Below are 17,042 nucleotides of genomic sequence, written 5' to 3'. Positions count from 1 at the left end.
TGCACCTATAACATCTCAGCTAGCTGGAGGCCGGGATAATTCAAAGGCTGTATTTTCTATTTAAATTAACTGATACTTTTAAGATCTTAAGATTTTTTTGGTCTCATCTTCTGCACTCTCAGGGAACTGTTTAATGGGAATCTATGCTAGTTTTCCTAGATGTTGCTCCCAGTCTTTGGTTATGTTTAGTCTGGAGGTCTTGTTAATTCTTCCTCTTCTCCTTTTGCTGGCAGGTTGATCTTTGGGATGTAAATAGGCTACTGCTGAGTTGATAGTTTCTACTTCTTTCTTCTTCTTTTAATGACTCTGTAATCCCTTGCATCTAGGTGGAATCAGCGTGACAGAATAGAACTGAACATTATTGGTTGGACTCCCTTCCTGACACCTATGCTTTGCACTGAGAAATATCTGCCAACACCTAGGATCAAACTCACAACCTCCTGATTGTGAGGTGAGAGCTCCACCTCTAGGCCACCATGACACTGTTTTGTGCTACTTCTTTTATAATCAATAAAAATAATAATGCTTATTAATTATTATTTTATATTTTTATTAAGGGGATATGGTGGCCTAGGGGTTAAGATGCTGGGCTGTCAACCGGATGGGCAGTTCAAGACTGGAATACTGCATGATGGGCTGAGCTTCTATTCGTTCTCCAGTTGCTACCAGCTAAGCAGTTTGAAAGCAGGCAAATGCAAGTAGATAAATAGGTACCACTTTTATGGGATGGGTTAGGGTTAGGTGTACACCTCAGTGTATAGTCATGCTGACCACATGACTACAGAAGTGTCTTTGGACAATGCTGGCTCCCTCAGCTAGGAAATGGAGATGAGCAATGCACCATAGTCGGACATGATTGGATAGTGAAAGCCTTTACCTTTTTTTTAAACCTTTGACTTCTTATATTAGGTAGAATTGCAATGAAATTTGAGACAGACTACTTCGTTTTTTTATTTTTACTTATATTGTGTTTGGCTATCTCAACTAAGTTAATAAGTGAATAAATCCAGAAGACTGCTTTCTTCCTGTCCTTTTATTGGCCAGATAATTCAGCTATTGCACTAGGATATTAGGGGTATCAAATGTAAGTGATCATCATCATGATTTTAACGACCCTATAATCCCTTGCGGGATAGAGGCTGGGCAACTGAATGGAGCAAGCAGAGCAAAGAACAAGTGGGACCTGTTTGCTCGTGATAACCAAAACATCATTATCTAGCACAAAGTGATATCAACAGGCTTGGTGAAATACACTACCAGAACTTCCTTAAGTACAATAAACTAGGGGTAGGGAATGAAAGACCTCCAAATTGCATAGGGAGTGAAATGACCTCCAAACTGAATTAAGAGTATTCAGTTCCCATGAATGGACTACTGAAAAGAAATGGAAAACCGGATCTGAATATTTTATTTTACAACATTTGTGGTAGGTCCGACTTGTTCCCCTGACAAACAAACTTGGGAAAAGATGACATTAAACACTCTTTTTCTTTCTTTTCTTTTCTTTTTTTAATTTAAACAGTAAGATAAAATTACAAAAGCTTCTGAAGCAATGTCTCTATGCAGGGGGGGAAAAAACAATCCATTGAAGTAAACTCAAATTACATACGCAGCCTCGTACTAGGCATAGTTACACAAAAATACATGTTGTGTTGTGTTCTCTTCCAACTCAGTGTACATAGGACTGCAGCTTTCCAAAGTAATCTCCACATTTTCTCAGAAGTCCTATGGATCTCAGTGGGAATTAATCCCAGGTATACATGCATAAGACTGCATGTTAATCATTCACAAACATAGCAAACAACATTGGAAATATAAGTTATGCAAAAAGGCATGGTACCAAACCAAATACTGGTGAAGTTGATTGAAACAGCTTTGAAACGGAACTTCATCTCTTTGTCTTTATTATAGTAGAAATATTGTAGAATGATTTTGTCTGAACACTAGAAGGAAATGTTCTAAAAATGTTGATGTTTTTCTTATAAAAATGAAGAATTAAACTGGGTATTGTTCTTGTCTACTTTTAAAATGTAATCTCATGCAATATATGACTGTTTAGGAGCAGTGATGATTGAGAAGCCAGGAAGCAGCTTAAATTTGAATCAAAGTTTGTATTTCCCTGAATGGTAAAATTCCTCATTTTCCTAATGGGTATGTAGGTAATGGCCTTAAAATTCAAGTAATCAGTGAACAGAGTCTTAGCAAGTGTATTTCAAAACAGCTCCATGGATATCAAAACGCCTGTTCTCACAATGACTGAGAGCCTGAGACAATGGCATCAATGAAAGATGTCCCACCCTGCCAAGTGTCACTGAAATCCAGTAAAAGGCAACAAAAAATGTGGTTCATGCGCATTTTGTTATGACGAAGTCTATGTAAAGAAGTCTGTTGTCTTTGTGTGTTTGCGCTTGTGCACACACACACAGGGACACACACATTATGTGCCTTTGAGTTGCCTTTGACAAGTCCCTGCAGTTTTCTTGGAAATATTGTGGAAGTGGTTGCCATTGCCTGTTTCTTAGGGATGAGAGATAGGGATTGGTCCACAGTCACCAATCAGCTTCTTGCCTAAGGCAAGACTAAATTCACAGCCTCTTGGTTTCTAGCCAAGTAGTGTCTTAAACTCTACACCAAATTGTCCTCACACTGTCATTAAAGGTGGCAATATATCTGCTCTCTGCAAGATTTATTTCCAACACACTATCCGGGTAAAACAATTTTAAGTTTTTGCTTTACATTTTAGTGTACCTCTATGCAGAGATCCAACAATTTAGGCAATCCTAACTGATACACTATAGTTTGTATAGCACATATTTTTTATCCTTCATGCAGGAAAATCCAACTTTTGGAAACTGTCAAGGTTTTAATGAGCTATGATTTTGTTCTTATGTGCTAATAAGATTCAGACTCTGGGTAATTTTGGTAGATTGGTAAATTGGTAAACTGGTTCAACGTTGTTCTAATTCATGCTGTTTTGTATTCCTTTTTAAAACTCCTTTATAATTTGGGATGAGGAGAATTATACCACATTAAATAAACAAATTGTCCTTCGTGTGCCAGACTTTAAAAACATAGTACACCTGCAAGTTTCGATTCAACTCAGAATAGAATTGGAAGGGACCTTGGAGATCTTCTCATCCAACCCCTTGAACCCCCTGACATTCGAACTACCACCGACCTCCGTTCCTTCCGGCAAAAGTTAAAGACTCACCTATTTCAATCAGCTGGCCTGGCACTTTCTTAGTTTTACCTCCCGGGGATTTATTCATTTTAATTGGGTTTGGGGTTTTAAAAAGTTTTTAATATACTATATACTATATTTAATATTTATTATTCTATGTACAGTCTTGCAACCTCCTCCACCTACGTATTTAATTATTTAACTGTTTTGTATGTATTTTATAACGTATTTTAGTGACTGTACACCGCCCTGAGTCCCTTCCGGGAGAGGGGGCGGTCTATAAATATGAATAATAAAATAAATAAATAAATCAAGCAGCAGACCATATACCATTTCAGACAAGTGGCTATCCTGGCTCTTCTTAAAAGCCTCCAGTGACAAACATCATCTGAAGGCAAGCTATTCCACTGGTTAATTGTTCTCACTGTTAGGAGTTATCTCCTTAATTCCAGATGCTTCTGTCCTTGATTATTTTCCATCCATTGCTTCTTGTCCTGCCTTCTGGTGCTTTGGAAAGTAAGCTGACACCCCTCTTCTTTGTGGAAGCCCCTCAAATTCTAGTATTCCAGTATTCTTTCAATCCTTCTTTTCTCTAGACTAGCCATACCCAAAGTTCTAAGTAGTCAACTGGAATTCTGCAGTGGCTGTTCTTGTGGCCTGCTACAATGCAAGCAATATCATTGCAATAACCTTTCATTGTCATGGGACGGATTGACAGTTTCATATTAATTTTTCATACTGAACGTGGCATGTTGCACTTTTGGAAGGGTGCTATAGTTTGACTATTAACAGAAAAAAAGAGAAGCAATTGGAAGGCAGGCCAAATAAATAATACCATAAGTATATTGGAAATAATACCATTTCATTGCAAGCATTTCATAGTCAAATAAAGCAGCTAAACCTGCTAAATTACAGATGACTAACCTGTTATGGTCACTGTTGTGGCTTATTGTAAAACCTGAGATGGTCTAGAATGGGTAGCCATGGGGCAGTTGTTAAAATTCTCAGAATGGCAAAGAAAGAATTGTGGAAATGGGTGAATCGAGAATGGGGTCTGCGCAAGGCAACCACAGTGTTATTGCCAGAACTGGCCTTATCACAGAAGTGAAGAAATTTGCTTGAACTAACCTAGGGCTTGGCAACCTTAAACACCCAAAGAGCCATTTGGACCCGTTTCCCACCGAAAAGAAAACACCGGGAGCCACAAACCCTTCCCATGCTTGACTATTGTCACAAAACGAGCACATGTATTTGAATTGAAGGTTCTGTTTTCTTCTGAAACTTTTCTTTGCTTGGATTTATTCACGGTTGGCCTACTGGGGGTTGAAAAGCTCAACAAATTGTGTGCTGTCGGATGTCGCACATTGGCGGTTGTGACACATATTTTGAGCGGCAGGGAGCCACAGCAGAGGGATGTAAGAGCCACATGTGGCTCCAGAGCTGCGGGTTGCTGACCCCTTGAATTAACCGGTCCAGGTGGGCAGGTGGGAGAGTAGCTTTCAGTGTCTTTACCTTGCATTTCAGGCACAACAGTGCACTTAGGCCACTACTGTTTCAGAGTCCTAGGTTCTGAAATTACCTGAGCCTTCTGGGACTATGAAGCCACTAAGGAGTGAGCCACTTGACTTGCATAAAGTCACTCAGTTCAAATGCCAAGTCATGGACCGGAATCAAGAGAATGTGGCCGATATACTGACACAAAGCGCTTACACCTGGTTCAACAAAACCTGCACACAAGTGTTACAAATGCTAAGAAAGGAAGGGCCAGTTCCTGTACACTGCTGAATATTATGCATTCTATGACATTATCTAGAAAAGTCTTACCCACAGCAGCCATCACAGGGTTCAGGGTCCCCTATGCTATGCATGTCATGGGCACCAGTAATATTTAGCAGTTCTCATCAGCATTAAGTGTTAGACAGTTTGACACACCGAGCACTGCTACCACGTATCAAAGCTGAGGACAGATAATAGGTTGGAAAATTAGTCCCGGTTTCAGATATTTGTATTTCAAGGTATAGATGGCCTTCATAAAAAAAATATGCTGCATTCAAAGGCAAAAAAAAATCTGTGCCTGGGACACTAGAGCAGTTGTGTTTGTTCTGCACATCCAAGTTATCAGGGGAGGAGTGTAGATTTCCGTGGTCTGCCAAACGTTTCTTTTGGGCATGTGCTCTTAAGAGGTGCTGCTGTTAATCCACTTCATGTGCATTCAGCATGACTATGAGCTAGAGTGCTCCAGCATGGACAAACTCTGGAACAGCTTGTAAGAATACCTCTGCAGGTTGCAAAGTTCACAGTCCCACTATGTGCATGAATGTACATTCGAAATATAAAAAAATGGCAGATATGTTATATGCCCAAACAGTTTAAAAAATATACCCTATTTCATTTGTAAACTATCAATGCAGGATACCCAGCAGCATAGAAACTATGGTCCAAGTCTTCTGTTGTCCTAAAAAGATTAGTGTCTGCTGCCATTTATGTAATTGTCACAAACATCTGAGGTTACATGTAGAAATAATCAAGGCAAGAATAATTTTGTACATATTGTTAAACATGCAAAAACTTCCTGAAGAATATTGCCCAAAGGTCAAAAATCTTTTGGAACCTCAAATTCTCCTCGGTAGCATTTGTTTTTGCAAGTATGGCTAACACTTGAATCTGGAAGTCCTTCCGTTTATTTTGGAGAAGCAGCACCTTTAATAACAGGTTCCCTGTTCAAATATGTGGCCCAATAAACTAAATTGAATGTTCCAAACAAGACGGGGAAAACTATTCGGGACATTTTGTCAATCTTACTGATGCTGTTATACGTCTTTTTGTTTTCAGCCGGTTTCTCGATGGGCACGGCTGGAGAAGAAACAGAGTTGGAGATGACTGAAGGGGTGGAGTCCTTTGGTATGTTTAATGTGGGCGTCATCTTCCCAGCAGCATAGCTGTTTATGGCTTTGTTTGCCATTAATTCACGTTCTTTTTTCTGAAACACACATACACAACAGCAATAACATTGGAATACTGTATTTTTTTAAAATAAAAAGAGATGCTTGGGTCATTAAAATGCATTTTATACAGAGTCCCTACAATCTCTGGTTATACTATGTATAATAGAATATTCACTAGATTGTTATCATTGTGATTTACAGCATCCTAGTTTATTAAACGGGTAAGTGTTTTCCCATTCTGCAAGCATGATGTGTCACAGCCTTTAAGAATGGCTTCATAAAGACATCGTTTTTACATGGAGGAGAAGTGACAGAAACATCACCATTCTACAGTTACATCTAAAGGAGGTTCTTAATACATGGTTAAATTCTTTTTGAGAATGGTTTATCAGGATGGAGGGTAAAATATTTATCTTAACATTTAAATCCAGAAAGAATAAAGAATAAAGAAAGTTTCTTCTTATCATCCATTAAGCATGGAATCTTCTTTCAGACCACTTGTTATTGCTACTTCAGCTTCCATTGCTCTTATTAAACATTAGGGTTGAGTCTCTTAGTACTCAACTCCCTATGGAACAAAGTCTAAGAACATATGAATGCTTTTATTTATATTATTTCCCTAACTTTATTTTTCCCTTTCTTTTGTCTTCCTGTTCTTTCTTTCCCCAGGATTGTTTGTGCCTCCCATAAAATCCTTTATGGACTTTTCTTGCAACTGTACGGCCTGTTTTCTTTTGACTCTTTACTTCTCATGGTTTATAGTATATAGGTAAATATACATCTGTCACTAGTGGCTGGCCAAAGAATTATGGAAGCATTAAATGTAACAGATATGTTCAGTCAATTAATTGTATTATATAATAATGAGGACAACTCATAATCAAGAAAGGGGCAGTAGAAGAATGTAAATATCCTAACAGGTTATAGAGAAAAAAAATCCAACAGGAAATCTAGAATATTTGTGACACCCTCCCCCTTTATATTTATTAATTTACTTCTTCAAGGAGTTGTAATAGCCACCTTCTTTTTTGCAGCCTCCAAAGCTTTTTTGCCATCCCAGGCCCAGCTTCTTTTGGTAAAATAGTTGACCGTGGCAAATTCAATCAGGGCAGAAAAGACAAAGGCATAGCATACAGCAATAAACCAATCCATCGCAGTAGCATAAGCCACTTTGGGTAGAGAGTTACGGGCACTGATGCTTAAGGTCGTCATTGTAAGAACTGTAGTCACACCTTTAAGAGAGAGAGAGAAAGAGAGAGAGAAAGAAAGAAAAAGATATCAGTTACCTAAAATGGATGTATTTATCGTTTATATAGCATATGGCGATGTTACATGTCAGGTCTAGAAATCAAATAAAAGTTAAAGTTAAAAGGAGACTATAATGCTAATACAGAGTAGTAGTTTGGCTGCCTAACTAATAGCTAGCCCAGTTTGGTTCACACTCACATGCTTTCCAAAGTGCACCACACTCTGCACAAGAAAGAAAGACAAGCATCTTTCCTGCAGTGTTATCCAGGAGCTTCTCCCTCCACCGAAGCCACCTCACAAATGGGAATCACAACTGGGAGTATCCAGCGCCAGTGGGATTCTAACTGCCTGCATGAAGCGCTGGCTTCTCTTCCCACTGAAGTGGTAACCTACTCACATAGAACATTGTTTCAGATTGCTAGGTGGGCAGAAGCTGGGGCGAGTAATGGGGGCTCACCCCCCACCACAAGTGCTAGGACTTGAACCACTAGAGTAAGGACCATCTCCAGTATCATTAAGCCACTAAACCACCATGCTTCACTGTTACCTAAAATGTGTAATATGTAAAACTTTTTCAGATGGGTCACTTCCAAAGTGAATATGTAGATGGCATAGGGGTGTCAAACTCAAGGCCCAGGGGCCAGATCTGGCCCCTGGGGTGCTTAGATCTGGCCTGCGGCACTGCCCTGGAAACAGCAAAGAACCAGCCCGCAGTGCCTCAGCCAGCAAAAATGGAGCTTGGGAGGGCTGTGTGCAGGAGGCCATCACAGCTAAAAACAGAGCTTGCAAAGGCTACAAGTGGCACTTCCAAATCCATTTTCACCAGCAGAGGGTTGCAGGAGGTCATTGCAGCCAAAATGGATTTTGTGAGGGCCACAGGCCGCTCTCCCAAGCCCTGTTTTTGCTGACAGAGGGTTGCAGGAGGCTGCGCATCCAAAACGGAGCTCGCGAGCCTGTTTTCACTGGCAGGGCACTCGGGCCATTACAGGCACCCCCAACATGATGACGTTGAGCTGACCACACCCACCCTGGCCACACTAACCCAGCACCCCAAGGTTAAACACAGCCCTGATACAGCCCTCAGTGAAATTGAGTTTGACATCCCTGGCATAGGGAATAACCCTTAAGGACAGTGAAAAGATCCACTACTAACAGAACAAACAGACAAGGTTGATTTAAGTCAATTCCAAGAACTAATTTGAGAAATCTCCTCAGACAGACCCCTGCCTAATAAACATGAAGATAAAGCAAAGGAGGAGAGAAGCATATGCAGACTTGCAAGTTTCTGTTACTCTACTATTACTATACTGTAATAATAATAGCTTTAGGTGTGCACACTATCTGTTTGTTAGTCTGTTGTATCCTGAAGGGTAGACAGAATGCTTGCAATTATATACTAACTTATCTCCAGGAAGGATTAGATGGCTTGCCTAAAGTATCCAAGCAGGGGCATTGTACTGTATCTAAATAGGTACAGTCACATGGGAAAAAGAAGCTGGAAATTCTTCTATATGCTCCAATACAACTGGAGAGCACTTACTTGGAAAAGACTTACCCAGGTGATCTGTAGACAGTTAACTGGACAAAAGAGACTACAGAGAAGGAGAGGAGGTTACCTTGCATAACTGAATGTTGCATTATTACTTCTGTAATGGTATGTGGGAATGACCTTGGGTGAGTGGGCCCAGAGACACACACAGTCAAATAAGAGACAATATAGACCTCAGCTGGATAGTGGGGTGGGAGGAGGAGAGACTCAGAAGAGACCCTACCTAATTTCTTGGATGTAAGGAAATGGGAGAGGAATACAAGATTCAGTTAAGGTAGCCTTATAATAAAGTACCCTGTTTCTGTGAAAATAAGACCTCCCCGGAAAATAAACCCAATTGGGCTTTTGAGCACATGCGCTAAAATAATCCCTCCCCCAAAATATTGCAACACAGCAGCAGCCATGAGGTGACTACGCTTGTCACCTCCTACACCTCAAAAATAATAAGACCTCCCTGGAAATAAGGCCAGGCATTTATTTTGGGGGATCAAAAGAAAATAAAACCCTGTCTTATTTTCAGGGTAACATGGAATAATTAACTCATCTGGTTGTGTTTCCTATCTGCCATCTGGCTGACAGTTCTGGTTGTTAAATTGAATACCTGGAATTTGGTCTTACTGGTAGCTAGGTTTCTCAAGTAACCATCATCCGACCACAAAGTAATTGATATACATGATACTTCTAATGGATCTCTAGTAACCCTCAATTCTATTCTATTCTGTGACACCTACGTTGTTCTAGGCTTCAACTTTTCTATGGAGGAAAAGAAAAGCGGGTACTGGACAAGAATTGATTCACAGTATCTAGAGTTACTTTTCATTTTGTATCTTCCTTGGCGGGGGAAGAAGAAAGAAGTGATAAAGTGTTTGGATTGACTACAGAGGCAGGGGGAATTTCATGTCAGGAGGAATTAAGCATTGCTGCTTTCTTCAGAGATTCCCCCTGCATTCTGTTGCAAAGGAAATTAGGTTTGGAAATCCCAGAATAAAGGATATTTTAAGGATGAAGGAGAGTACTTACCAAAGACCGTGCGAGCAGGGACAGATTCTCTGTTTAACCAAAATGATACTTGTGATAAGATGACTGTCATAATGCAGGGAAGGTAAGTCTGGATGACAAAATAACCAATCTTCCTTTTCAGATGAAAATGCGCCCTCATTATAGTGTATTCCCCTAGGTAGGAGAAAATAAAGAGGCATTTTAGCAAATAAGAAAACCAGAATTATTAACTCCTTCCATTTAAGAAGCTATTCCACAAGACACTTCAGCAGTCCTAGAATACCCCAGATAGAATGTTGATTTGAGGATGCTAAACATCAGCCACTAAGCTGCATGCTAGCAAATTGCTGGGGACTGGAGATTGATTCACAAGATCCGTTTTCCTTCTCCCAAAAGGTAAACCTCCATCCCTGGTTTTATTGCTAAGCCTTGAGATCACAGACCTCCAAGCTTCATAAATAATCCAGAGCAGCGGCTCTGACTTGCTACTTGTACATTTGTCAAAGAGAACACTGACTTCTGTAGCCTTTGCCAGCCTGCATGTTACAGTCCACTGCTGAGGCTGCGGGAAAGAGCTTCTTCATTACATGAAGATACCATACGGATTCTTTATGATGGAAGACAACACAGCTCATGGAGAGTCTTTACACCACCGGAGCACATTCCTAGCAGCAAGCCAATCAGCGCTGCCAGGGTCTCTCTGCATGGGGCAGAAGATCATTGTGTTAGTGGCACTACATGTTGAGACTCCCTGTAGAGGTACTGCCCAAAGAAATCATTTCAAGGGCACCCATTTGAGAAACGTGACGATTCCAGGGAAAGGCTCTTTCTCTTATAATTGTATAGCCGCATGGAATGCAGGCAGCTATTGTGAACTGGTGCTAAAGGAAGCTAACTGTTTAGAAACTTGCTCTCTTGTGCAAGTTCTGGAAGACCAGATTAATCCCACTTTTTTTTCTCCACATCTAACAGAGGCAAGGAAATGCAATGCTTTACTAAAACTGGGCAAATATTTTAAAAGAATGCCATGCAATGCAGGAGGAAAGAAAATGAGAAAAAAAATCTCTTGTGTAAATATTCTTTTGCGCACAAGAGAAATCTTTGGCGGATCAGCTATCTCTTGGGCTTCAATCACCCCTTCCCAGTCAGCTGTGAGATTCTGTTCCTCCATGGCGGCTATTGGTTTTGGTTGCTGGAGAAAGTGGAACCTGATAATTTTTTTTTCAAAAACTATTGTGCCTCTCTATGTATTCACTGTATAAATACTGTATAAATAAGACAACGGACTTCAGATTTGGCTTCTGCCTTAGTTGTGTCTTTCAAAACTAAAATCTGTAAAAATATAAAAAATGTAAAAAAGAAAATAAACTGATGAGAAGCACACATTCAAATTTTAGTAAGATAAAAAAAGTATCTCACAGAACATGTGTCTTGGCAGGGATTGGCAACTTTAAAAAATCACAAAGAAATATATATTTAAGAAAAACATACATTAAAATGGGGGGAAATTCATACAAAACATGCTTAACACAAATTAAAATAAAGAACTGGAATAGTTCTGTTTTTAAAAAGTGTAGTTTATAGAAAATCGTTTGTAGGAAGATGATTAGGAAAAGTTAAGTAGTGTAATGTGGATTTTCCTGTTTTTGTATCAATACTTCTGTGATACAAAGCAACTAAATCTAAAAACTTATGATCCCAATATTTTATAAACTTATGATCCTAATATTTTATACTACAAATATTTGCCCCAGCCGACCTGATTTAATTATTACAGGAATAATAATCTAAAACTCCTCTATAACTCATCATTTTGCAAAATCATTCCTCTGTTGTAACAACATGGCTCAAAAATAAGCAAGAAGACCCAGGAATGTTAATCCATTCTGAGATAGGCTGAATCACTTTTGTTTTTCTTTCTTAAAGCATCTGATCGCCTCAAACAAAAAGGGTCCAGATATAGTAGAGCATCTTTCTCAGCTGGACCATTGGATATTGCATTAAAAGCTTCATGGGGCAAACTGATTTGACTTTAATTCATAACCTCAAGCAAGGTTTTCAATTCACAACCTCAGGCAAGGGGAAGCCTGCATCCAGAGATGGTTCTCTCTAGTTGGACTAAGGTAGGAGTTGTAGGAGTTGAATGTGGGAAGCAAAGTGAAAATAAAATGAGAAATGTGTCCTTGCCTTTTCTTTTTTTCTTTTTTAGGATTTTGTACAGGTCTGTGACTACAATAAAATTGATTTGATTCAATGTAATATATATATACACACATACACACATATATGGTTTTGTCTAACTAAGAAATTGTAACAAAAATAACACATGGACCTGTATGTTATTTTTATATTCTCAGCTTCAGATAAGGAAATAACATCTTAGAAATCCTGATTACAGGCATCCCAAAAGCTTGCTAAAGACCAGAAAATCCTTAGTTGACTAATGCTTTCCCTGTGTGAAATCGGATTTCTGTATTTTGTTAATCCTTGGTTACAATCTGTGTCCTGCTATTTCTGACCCATGCTTTATTGAGAGCTCAACCTGATCAGAGGTAACCTGGGACAATTGCAAAGTGAAATAGGAGGTGGGGGGGGAGGAAGCTATTAAAAATATTTGATGTTCAGCACCTGCCACTCTTAAGGAAATTTCTGTGAAAGGTAATTCCTGGATAAAGCTCTGATTGTGGATTGTCCTCAGAATCTGTTTCGGTCCTTAGTATAGCGTCAGCCAGAAGCCTTGGTAAGCACTGCTAAGAACTGGATGAGTGCCTGGCAGCCTGGCAGATTCCCTGTGGACATTTTGCTCTTAGAAAGCTTCTCCACACAGATCTAGGAGATGCTTCAGGAAACCTTCTGGACTTTTTTCTTGGTGACTGTGAAAGTAAAAGGGGAGCTGCCATTCATTGCAGAGAATAATGCTGCTATAATGGTGAACTGGTAAGAAATCTTTTATGATGAACTTATTTTGCTGGTCAATGTTTCCTTTCCCATCCCCGCCCTCCTGTGAGATCTTGTGGTCTTGGAGTGATCTCAAATTGTGTCTTTCTCTCCTTCTCACTACCATTCCTAAAAGAAAATTAAATGCTATAGTTTTCAGTGCGCTCTGCAGAATACAGGAGAAGGGAGATATTGTGCTCCTTAATCAGATTATGTTGAGATCATTGTGATAATTTGCACTCGCAATGCTGCTCCTTTCTCTTTATTTTTGCACTTTTGAGATTGTGTTGACTTTCTGAAAAAACTGGCTGAGTTCTCAGGAGGCTGTCATTTTGGGAACAGTTTGTTCATTTACTGATTGAACAGGCAAGACTTTAAGCACTGCTATTCTTTAATCTTTTCAGACTCTAGGGCATGCGTGTGTGTGTGTGTATGTGTGTGTACATGCATGCCTCTGGGTCTATTACAAATCACTTAAATATCTACTACAGAGTAACAGGCAACTGACCTCTTTCTTCCCTAAGTCTCAAATTAGCAGAGGACCCTGCTGGCAGGCTATGGGAGTCTGGGCCACGAATAGCAAATAAACCCAGTGTTTTCTTGGGTTGCTCCATCAATTTATTGGCATTCCTTCAAAACCTACAGAGGAAAACGTAGCATGGAGCTACCTGATTCCAAGCTCTCAGGCAGGGTCTTTTGTCTTTAATTACCACGATCCTCAATTTCTACTTCATTCTTAGAAGCAGGGGGAGCATAAATCAAGTCCTACACCTCTTTATCACCTGTCCTTTTTCGTGCACGCTTCTCCAGAGACAACAAGAAACAATTGCCTTGAAATTCTCATGTGGATGGCTAGATTGGCATGCAAGCTCTTTAGGCCTGTAGTGCTGCCATGTTCAGCATATTTTCTTCCAGGTACAGAAATGTGAATCCGAGCATCCCTTTCCCCACACATGGTATCTAGACATACTATGGAGCAGGATCACAGCTGCCACATTTCCCTTCTCCTTTGCCCCAAAGTTTTTATTGAACACATTGTTGAATATGGGGGAAGAAATCAATCCATAGATGCTGGCTTGGCTCCTGTGGGAAAATAAGCTAGCAAAAGACGTAGCAGTTTAAGTAACTGCAAAGGAGCTCTCCGTTCCTAGTGCTTCTTTTCAAGCTCGGATAGTTTGTCTGCTACATCTGTTTTATCCAGCAGAAAGAAATGTTCTTTAGCAGAATATAAGAGGCAGAGCTTTTTGGAAGCAAAGGAATACTGCATCTGATGAATGTGCTATTTAACCAACAATCCATTTATAAAATTGTGTCAAGTTTAACAGGTAGCTGAGAATTGTTTGTTGTACTTTTATACTAAATGGCCTTAAGTTTTCTTACATCTAGGCACAATTCTATTGATTAAGTATAATAAAACCTTTTTTTAAACTTCCAATTAACCATCCTATCTATAGCTACCTTTGGGTACATTGTCAAGCATAAATCATTTTAGCATGTACTAATTAAATGACAACTTCTATCAGGGCTGTGCAGCACTTCAGATCCAATTCCCAAAACCCAGCAAGGAGCTTGTGGTGATATATCCATTCTCATCCCTTTAAAACCATCCCAATTTTTCTCTCCAGCATCACACAGCAATTCTCAAGGGCAACCATATATCCTAGGCAAGATGAAACTGCTTTAAAGGCTTATTTTCATGATGCATTCAAATTTTGAATTGCATCCAAAGTACTACACGCCCTAATGTTGTGCATCTCAAAACATGCAATCAGCATGTAGCATCTCCTTTTTTAATTTATTTCAATACAAGAATAAGTTGAAAATCAGACCACAATGACGAGGGAATGTTACATGGTGCAACATTATTACAGAGAAAACATCCAACCTATATCATGTGAATTTTATCATGGTTTATTGAAATTTGAATCACAATCTGATTTTACACTGGGTGGGTAAAGGATATATATGATTATCTCCTGAACAGCACTCCATAGTAATTTGTACAGAAGAATAAGCCGTCCTCAAAGTCAAATACCACAAATAGTTCTATATTACCGTTCCTATCACAATACGGTTCAGTGGTATCTTTCAGCAATTCAGTTATGACTGATAAAGTGTGAATGGTGAAGTATTGCTTCTGTTGCTTATCTAGAGAGCCCTAAACAATTAAAACCGACTGCCTGAAAAAATGCTTCTCGCTATATTAATCTGCTGTAATCTGAGGATGGAACCGAATGGAAAGGAAATTGCATTAAGTGATGATGTAAGATGGGTTCTTTGCATCAAATGCCAAATTGACTGACTTTTCATGATGAAGTTTTACGAGTGGTAAAATATCTACTTTATTTATATCTACTTGCATTGTACTTAGTCTAAAGATTCCAGGCAACTCAATGCCTTTTTACTTGGCATTTATAAATGAATGACTATGGTAGAATCTGTGGTTTTGTTTTATTTATAGTTTATTGATTTTACTGAGAAAAGGTTTTTTAAAAAAATGTTGTCTGTTTTATTATTTCCTTACTGGCTTGAGATAGTTTTATCAATAGGATAAAAAAGATACATGGATGTGGTGTGTTCAGGTGGGTAGAACAAGAAGCAATGGGTAGAACCTGAGGGTAGAACAAGAAGCAATGGGTGGAAACTAATCAAGGAGAGAAGCAACTTAGAACTGAGGAGAAATTTCCTGACAGTTAGAACAATTAATCAGTGGAACAGCTTGCCTCCAGAAGTTGTGAATGCCCCTTTAAGAAGATGTTGGATAGCCATTTGTCTGAAACGGTATAGGGTTTCCTGCCTAGGCAGGGGGTTGGACTAGAAGACCTCCAAGGTCCCTTCCAACTCTGCTATTGTATTGTATTGTATTGTATTGTATTGTATTGTATTGTATTATTGCATTGCATTGCATTGCATTGCATTGCATTGCATTGCATTGCATTGCATTGTAAGAATGAAACAGGCCATGCACAAGTAACAATCAAAACATGTATGAAAATACTGAGGAAGATTGAAATTCGGCATAGAGAAAGGGACACCAAAGGGCAAACCAACCAAGATGACTTATTTTGAAGAAAAAACACCATCCTATCAGCATGAACCATAGACTTTCCTTACTGAATACTGCAATTCAAAGGACGCTTTTGTTACCTGTACTGGTACTGATGTTTTCAGAATCTACACTTTGTCCCATTAGGTGATATTGGTTAAGCCTAGAACCATCTTCTGCTACTACCACCGAATTTGCTGAGGTATTAGTCCACACGTAGACCACTTCTGAATTGGGATAAGCGTCTGGGTTAAAATAAAGAAAAAATCGACAAGTGATGTTTGAACATTAATATTCATACACCGTACTTTTACCTGAAAAGTCAAGCTTAATGCCTGCCAAGGTTCAGTTTCAAATTCTCATATCATGATTAAGATTCAGTTCCTGGATATGCAAATTTACATAAAATAATAGAATGTTCACTTCAACTAAAAATAGTTCTTGTTTTAACAAGAAACACAAAGAAGAGCTTTCAAAGTACTTGGCCTATGTTCACTCCCTTTTCCTGGAAATGAAGCTTTGATTATTAACAAAAGCACAGAAAGAATTTCTGTCTTACAAATTTATAATCTGCCTTAAGCCTCAATATCCACAAGAATTATATTCCCCCATTTGTTATGCGAGATTCAATTACTCTGATATTTTATAGATGGAAATCAGAAACTGAGAAATAGTATGACCACAGATTCATTCATTAACCCAAAGTCAAGGGACAGCTTCTGAATATTACAAAAAGCAGATACATTTCCATTTTTGTATTATCCCACTCTGCATGTACAGAACAAGTTGGAATAATGATCTATGCACACACACACAGACAAAGGGTGGGGATTATTTCAGAGCAAAAGTAGAAATAATTAATATGTAATTAAATGAACAGATGTTGCGTCTGCATAGATTGTGCAGGTTGGGGTGGCTTCCCTCTTTGCCATATTACACATATATACAAGCTTTCTAAAGAGAGTTTCTCACTATTGCAGCATTATGTGCACATCAAAGCATGAATACAAGATGGTAAACAAAGATAGTCCTATGGTTGATGCTTGTCTCTTTTACCAGTAACTACCACAAACTTGCCTGCAACAGCACCAGTTCAGTTTGCTTAGTCCATTAGCTCTCTGAATGTCTTGGGTTGGC

At 39.1% G+C, this 17,042-nt stretch overlaps 1 protein-coding gene across 1 annotated transcript in view; it reads right to left on the bottom strand.

Annotated features, from left to right (window-relative positions):
• Nucleotides 1-3,503: 3,503 nt before the first annotated feature.
• Nucleotides 3,504-17,042, bottom strand: part of GABRA5 (gamma-aminobutyric acid type A receptor subunit alpha5) — a 98,756-nt gene continuing 85,217 nt past the window's right edge. The window contains exons 7-10 of the mRNA XM_081949521.1: nt 16,007-16,150; nt 9,944-10,096; nt 7,147-7,358; nt 3,504-6,161 (exon numbers count right to left, since the gene is read on the bottom strand). Of these exons, the coding sequence (XP_081805647.1) occupies nt 5,862-6,161; nt 7,147-7,358; nt 9,944-10,096; nt 16,007-16,150 (809 nt within the window). The 3' untranslated portion in view covers nt 3,504-5,861. The remainder of the gene's footprint in view (nt 6,162-7,146; nt 7,359-9,943; nt 10,097-16,006; nt 16,151-17,042) is intronic.

Source organism: Natrix helvetica (genome assembly GCF_964273705.1).
Source record: "Natrix helvetica genome assembly, chromosome: 3".
Taxonomy (NCBI): Eukaryota; Metazoa; Chordata; class Lepidosauria; order Squamata; family Natricidae; genus Natrix; species Natrix helvetica.
The sequence above is the reverse complement of the archived record's forward strand: the minus strand, read 5'-3'. Positions and strand labels throughout refer to the sequence as shown.